The sequence below is a fragment of the Bombus terrestris genome, chromosome 9 (assembly GCF_910591885.1).
Source record: "Bombus terrestris chromosome 9, iyBomTerr1.2, whole genome shotgun sequence".
In the NCBI taxonomy this organism is placed as follows: domain Eukaryota; kingdom Metazoa; phylum Arthropoda; class Insecta; order Hymenoptera; family Apidae; genus Bombus; species Bombus terrestris.
In genome coordinates, this window is record NC_063277.1 from 7,273,957 (window position 1) to 7,281,554 (window position 7,598).

Sequence of the window (7,598 nt, forward strand, 5' to 3'; positions counted from 1 at the left end):
TTATTACAAACATTTTGTCGATTTTCCAATCAAAAATTTCATACGTCTTATCGATAATTTTTACATATTTAATCGTGATCTTTTATTACATCATGTATAGATAAACAAAAAGGAAAATGTGAACACGAAGTGCTTACTTTAATTTGATAGGTGACAACCTCTTTGATTCGCTTAAACACGCAACCTGTTGTGCTATCATGAGTGCTGTTACAGTTATAGCACCACGTATTAATCTTCTAAGTACGTAGGTACATGCTCTTGCATATCGAGCTTTGGTTAAATAAAATATTCTTCGCTATGTACTATTTATGTAAGACAACTTAATTCTAATCGCTTTCAACAGCGTATAAATAATTCATTAAAAAATATATCACGCGATATAGCCGGACAAATTCTTTGTAACAATCTAACGCATACATATGTACATACGATCGCCTGATTCGTTGACTATTGTGTTACAGACACATAATTAACGACGATCAGAAGATATAACTACCTATACAGATAATTCGACTGCGAATATTTATGCAGATTCAGATGTTTGCGAACACGATTAAACAAATGGAATTTAATAAATATTCTACTTCGGATATTTTATATATATTTTCACATATTACGTGTATCATTACGTTATTAAATTATTATCACGTTATTCATAAAATAATATTTAGACAAAATATAATTATTTCCTAATAAAACAGCGTTAGTCCAAGGGAAATAAAAAATAAAATAAATACATAAAAATCCGCAGTCTACGAATAATCGTTCGTCGCTGATAAACTCCTCCATTTTTAAGTTCCTTTCATACACTTTCTAGAGATAGTATATATATTTGTATGCTTACTCACGACTAGTTCTGACTAGGCTTTGTTTAATTAACATTCACCGCGTTCATCTAGATACGTTTATCTTTTAACAGTGTCCTACTTTTTTTCGTTCGCCGGTTGGTCGTCGCCCGAATGTCTCCAGCTACAAACCACGTAATTATTTCACGATTTTCTACGATTCAGAACGCTAATTAAATTTCGTTATATCGGAATTATACATAGATGGTTATCATTATGACATATACCTAAACCAGTCACGCGGTTACAAGTTTCTCGTGATTGTTCTTCGTGATTTTTATTATCTACTTAATCTTAAAAAAGACACCTTCGCTCTCTACTCTTGGACTAGATTATACTCTTTTATTCTAAATGAGTAGAATAAAGCAGAATGGGAAACTGAAGAAAAAAGAACTAAACTGAATGTTACAACATCGGTGACCCGAAACGATATTACGGTGATTAAACAAGTGTTTGATATTCTATATCAAATCTTTGGTGTTTTTTTTAATTATAAATCTAACGAAATCATTGTATTCTATCTTAATATTAATTTACAATATAATAATACCGAACTAACGAATAATAATAATGATAAGAGGATTTTGTGAAATTCTTTAATTGAAAAAATTGAAAGAATGTTTACAACGTTTCACTGTCACTTTAAGCCACCTTACTATGATGAAACCCAGTAATTAAGAGAAACAAGTGGCAAAAAACGATGGCAATAATAATGTGTATTAATAACTATAATGTAGCGATATTACCGTTCACACAAGTTGCCTTTCTTTGTTATGGGCGGAAAAATAATTTATTATTAAATGTTTAAATATATGGAAAAAGATACGTCGTAGAACTTATATTCCGAGAACTGAACATCCTTTTGCTCGTTCAAAATAATTTGATAGATACAACGTTTCGATTAACTACGAATTTTCAATCAATATGTGTTTCTATCTAAATAATACATGTTATCGGAGTACGTTTTAGAACAGTGAATACATTCTCATTCTCTAGCTAGATACAACTGCTACGATTTGGCAATGATCGTTAAAATATGCTGTCTGACTAGAGACTAGAAGCAACTCCTTATTACACGCAGCCGTACATACTAACTCAGACGATCATATTCACGCAAAATTGAGATACACTATGTAGTCACTGAATTTACTGAATTGAGAAATTTTCCTATGGTACTTCCCTCCCATGTTCATTTTTTCATCCATGACATGACAACACGTGTAATTCCTTATTAGCAAATGTCTTTCCTTTTACTAATGACTTTTTCGTTTAATTACTGTCGGCTCTCTTTTGCTTCAATGCATCACTATATTTTTATAAAAAGTATTATTAACCCTTTGCACTTCTATGTCGAGTGTGACTCGACATGAGTTTTTATCTCAGGAGCTCCTTTGTCGAGTTCCACTCGACATTCTTTCGTGTTCACCTTTTGTCGTGAAACGTGCGAAAGAAAACCAGGATTGCATCCTGGAAATTGTTTCAAGATATATCACACACTTAAAAATCACAAAATACAACAATAGTGAGAACAAAATTGATATTTAAGTGAATTTGTTTCTTCCTTTATTTATTTAAATCGTCTTATTTTTTTAGTTAAAGTAAATTTCAAATAAAATACTTAAAAGCGTTGGAAGCTGGTGGTAACGAAATTGAAATAAAATTCGGAATGCAAAGGGCTAAGATGTTGTTTCATCTGCTATGAACGAAATAAACGTATTTATTTTCCTCTCATTGGGAAATATAATTTACAAAGTAGACAAAAATTTCCTTTATCAACCAAACGATATAACGAACACGGCACTTTGCGTATTTTTGCGTTTTCGAATTTTTCATAATTACAATAGCAAATAATAAGTGATTCAGGACTACTATATATGCAATTCTTTCACTATAAAACATACCAACGATTTAATAACATTTTCCCTCCTACATCTACTTACGATTAATAAGAAATAATACACGATATGCATTACAGTGGCTGTTTGATTAGAAATTTATCCACGAAATATCCACTGAATCTATTTCCCACGATTAAAAACTACCTATCCAACTTACTTAATCCTACGTTAAAAGTAATCAACGAGTAGTTGATAACCCTGTCGACTAGATACGCGCTAATTCGATCGCCTTAAATATCTTTGATATTTTGCTGTATGATCACGATTCACTCGATTCGATGAGTCCAATCAGTGAGTTAAGTTAAATTTATGACGCTAAGGAATACTTATCGGAATAACGTACGTTCTCTTAACACGTCGGCTGCCACGCCAGTTTTATATATTTTCAATCAATAAACTTTCATTCGTGCAAAGTATTAGATCCGATTTTTTCCTCCAACAATGTTATCCAAGATATTCACGTTGTTAAACAGTTTTCAGCCCGTAACCTTTATCTTATTTTCATCATTCCGAAGCAGCAATTCTCAATCATTATCAACTACCGATTCAGAGGTGTGCAGCAAAAATTTGTCAAACGCGCGATACCTAACGTATTCAATCAGCTCTCTTTTCAAAGGATCGTGAAATAAAAAGACGACGATGGTCAAAACGATAGCCCTGTCTCCAATCAAATATATCTATTTATCATAGTTTTTAGTCTGTGACAAAATTTTAGCAATTAGTCTATGCGTGCCATAAGATGAAAAGGGTGGAAGATCGTTGTTCTAAAGAATTTAGTAACGTGGCTCACCGATGGCCACCGTGACAGGCAACGTGTTAACTTAGGATGAAAGATGAGGAATCGTCGCCTTGGATAAATATTACAACACAGATAAATTACCAGCTAGGTATATGTACACGCACAGTCACGCTTTATAACCGACCTCTCTCTACTATCTACAGATTTACATCGCACGCAACATCGTATTAACCTTGCTGCTTCGCTACTTCTAATTCTATGCAAATTTACAGTCCGATTCGCCCCTCGTGCCATTCGTAAGCACACACGTTAGTATTTAACTGTTCCGTTGCAACAGCGGTTATTGTCTCGAGTTTTGGAGAACCGAAATTTTATTGGCAAACGAAAAGTTGTCAGTGAAATCTTTTCTTGGTTTCTTTAACGCGATTCCGTTAGGTTGTTCCATAAGATTGGTCGTTTTCTCTTTCGTTACTTATTTTTGCCGAAGAATTGTTTCCTATTTGTCAAATATTGCCTACTTGTATTTGTTTCTTTTTTTCATTCATTAAAAAATCGTCTAGTTTTCTTTCATCCGTTTTATAGTTCTCTTAATTTTATTAATTAGTACGTAGTTTTTAGTAGGAGATATTTTTTCGAAGATTAATAAGAAACGGGGATTTTTGAAATTTCGCGAAAGAAAAGCGAGTAGAAGCGAGTGAAATAAATTGAAAAAAAGAAACAAACAATTTCTAGATGAGAAGGGATGAGAGGACGAGGGAATTTATGATCGATCTCATAATGATTCTTCGCAATTTCCTGCCAAATTTTGTTATCGGAAAGCGACAAAATTTACGAAACGACCTAATAGATATCATAATCGATGTTTCTTAAAAAAAAAAAAAAAAAAAAAAAACAGTTTGAATTATTATAGAAATTCTGAAATTGATCGTTAGCTGTACTTTACGATTGTGTGTCGTAATATCGTCTCGAATTATTGATAACTGAAATTTCGCCGTCAGTAAAATATCTATAATCACGATTGAAATTTACGCTCGTTTCGTTATGTTGTTTTTAAAAGCAATATTCTCAGCTGCTGCAAAATCTTTTTATCGGTAGTAACACACTCTATCGTTTGATAAATTTTATCATGATATGAAGTAGGATATTTTATACCTTACTATAAAACTTATGAAACTCCAAGATATGTGCAATCTATTAATGAATAAGTTTATATAAAAAAATACGATAAGCGTATCGGAATATGAAACATATTTACGTAATGAAAATAAATTTAGCATAAAGGTTAAAAAATCACTGTGCAGTTAAAAATATATACAAAATCTTTCAAGTTACCAAATTTCAGGCGTCATATAAATCGAAATATTCAGTTTTCGAAAGAAAATTCTTAATCCTCGACCGACGTATTCTTCAACATAATGACTATATAACACGTACAGAGAAGAATGTCATATTAAATTTTGATTTCGCTGTTATTTACTAATCGAATAACACGTTACTCCTTCCCTCTTGCGTCATTCCCTGTATACGACACCGGTTGAATTACACGCTCCAAGAAAAAAAAAAAAAAAAGAAGAAAAAACCTATCCTTTAAGAAATATCTATTCCATTAATGAAATATTAACATAAAATTGCACGTGTTACGATACTAAGGAAAATTAGAAAACTAGAAAAATAAAAGATAAAAAGGAGAACAAAATTTATCCCATTACTATATAATATGAAACTTAAAAAATGCCAAAAATACCCTATGACAACAAGAACAAAGGGGAATGCAAAGATAATATATCAACTGCTCTTTATCATATCTGCAACCAAGCAACTGTAAAAAATTCGAAAAAAATTCTCAAACGTGAGATTGCAAAAAAATAGAACCCTCCACTAGGAGACTCGGTCTTTACAAATCAAGGCCGAATCTCCAGTAGAGTCCTGGTCTTCTGGGCAAGGGTCTCGCGGGGAACTGGTGTCAGGGGATCTCGGTGTTCAACGTACCCTTGGAAACCACCTGAACGACGTCAGTCTTACCAACAGCTCCTCCTTGCTCCACCACCACGTTATTGTTGTTGTGATTGTTGTTGTTGTTGGTCTCTGGATGTTGACTGGCCAGGTGTTTCCTCAGCGCTGCTTGCCTGGTGAACTTCGCGTCGCACCTGGTGCACGATATCTCGATACTCCCGGTAGACGAGGAATGTTCTCCGTTAGCCAGTCTTGGTTTATGCCAGCGTCTGTGAGAGGCCAAATTCGCCGGACACGAAAATCTCTTGTCGCATTCTGGACATCTGTACTCGACGTGGGCTATCCTGGAGCACCTGTGCTGGGCCAACTGGAACGCGTCCTCGTGCAATTGCCTGCAGAGCTTGCACTGATAAGGGCCAAGCCTGTTCTCGATCTTAGCTAGCTCCGCTCGTGCCTCCTCGGTGACTTCAACGATGTTGAATGCCGGATCGATGTCTCCGGTGACTACAGCCTCGTCCGGGCCCAAAATCACGGTACCCGACACCGGGCTACTGGTATCCTCGTCGAATTTCAATCTTCTAGCGTGTTTCTTTTTGGGTCTTTGAAGAAGTTTCTCGGTGGAACTGGATCTGGAGCTACTAGACGCGACGTTGTTGTTGCTGGTCGTCGAGGCTGGACTCGAATCCTCCTCTCTTACTTTTCGTCTTGGACATTGCGGAGGCGACGGTGTGCTAGGAGGAGTCATGGGAGCGTGCTGCATCCCTTGCAGGTGATGCTGCGGCGTTAGAAGAAGCTGCTGGTGGTAGCCTTGTACCGATTGAAGGTGACTAGGACTGGTTAATAGAAGCTTCTGATTGTGCGTGTAATATTTGGAAGCGATCTCGTTCGAGCTTGAACCAAAGGGAGCTAGTCTGGTGGCCTCTTCCAAAGTGCAGGCTTTGACCGTTGGTTCCGCAGTTTGCAGTGGTTCTTTCTTGGAAAGTAGCTCGTAACTGGAATGACTGTGCACCGAGGAACTTCGTGGAACCGTGTCGAAATCGTCGACCACCAGGGGACCCGTTTCGTCGCTGTTCCTTCCGTACCCGGTGTTTTCCAATTCTTTCTGCACATCGTCCAACGTTCTCTGATCTTTCTTGGAATCTACGAGATCTTCGGTTTTCGGCGTGATCGGTGTAGGCGGAGGTTTCAGAGACAGATCCAGGGGACACGGGGTAGACGATCTGGACAAGTCCCAGTTTTGAAGAACGTGATGATCGGGAACCCTGGAGTAGGCGGGAGGGTTCTCCATAGGAATGTGCCAACTGGTAGCCGCGCCGTACGAATGCTGGTGGATCTCGTCACCGTAGTAACCCAGATAATTCAAGCCAGGGGCCAGGAACGCCCGTGGCAACGAACTGTGCAACATACTGACGTTCGTCTCTGCCAAATGTCTCTTTCCTTACGTTTCTCCTTAGACGAACCATATATTCGATATTTCAACCGTTTCCATTTTACGTTGATTAATAATTCTTAAAAACACTGGGTTCTTCTCTAACGTGCACAATGCAGTCTCCTATCAACGTTCTTCATCTAATAATTCTGCGACTCACGATGTCTGATGATCGCTGATCTTTCACTCGTCAAACAGATGGTGAGTTTCTCGATGTCTTGTCGATTGATAATTCTACGACGATTAGAACGACGTCAGATTACTTTTCGATATATTTGTTTCTCACTTGGCGAACAGATGGAATTTCTTGACGATTTTAAAGACTTGTCGAAGATTTTTCGGATATTTTCCAGTATATAAGACACGCTATCTGCTCCCTCGACGGCTGAACGCCGTTTGACAGAAGTACGCGAGTCGAACCTCTGGTATATTCGAACGCTCCGCCCGGGAGCCGCGTCTCGCTTTGTTTCCTATTGGTCGACCGATCTCCGGCCTCCTACCCCCACCACTGTGCATATTTGCCACCACTCCGGTGGAATTCTGGCGCGTGCTCATGTAAACACTCACCGCCCCGTCCAACCGCCTGACTAATGAATGTATATCTCCTACGCCGCTGTACCGCGGCCTCTCAACTGGAGAACGATGTCGTTCCTGTCGATTCTTTAATAGAGAATGCTACCCTTTAAGCGGATCCCTTCCCCAACGTTATTTCCTTCCGACGAGCTTTCTTCGAG

At 37.5% G+C, this 7,598-nt stretch overlaps 1 protein-coding gene across 1 annotated transcript; it reads right to left on the bottom strand.

Annotated features, from left to right (window-relative positions):
* Positions 1-2,438: 2,438 nt before the first annotated feature.
* LOC100649064 (zinc finger protein 286A-like) lies at positions 2,439-7,297 on the bottom strand. The gene has a single exon (XM_048408408.1). It carries the CDS (start codon positions 6,838-6,840, stop codon positions 5,446-5,448), a length of 1,395 nt encoding a protein of 464 aa, XP_048264365.1. The 5' UTR covers positions 6,841-7,297; the 3' UTR covers positions 2,439-5,445.
* Positions 7,298-7,598: the final 301 nt, after the last annotated feature.

Coding starts and splice junctions, on each gene's coding strand:
- LOC100649064 (XM_048408408.1), bottom strand. CDS start 6,840: ATGTTGCACAGTTCGTTGCCACGGGCGTTCCTGGCCCCTGGCTTGAAT.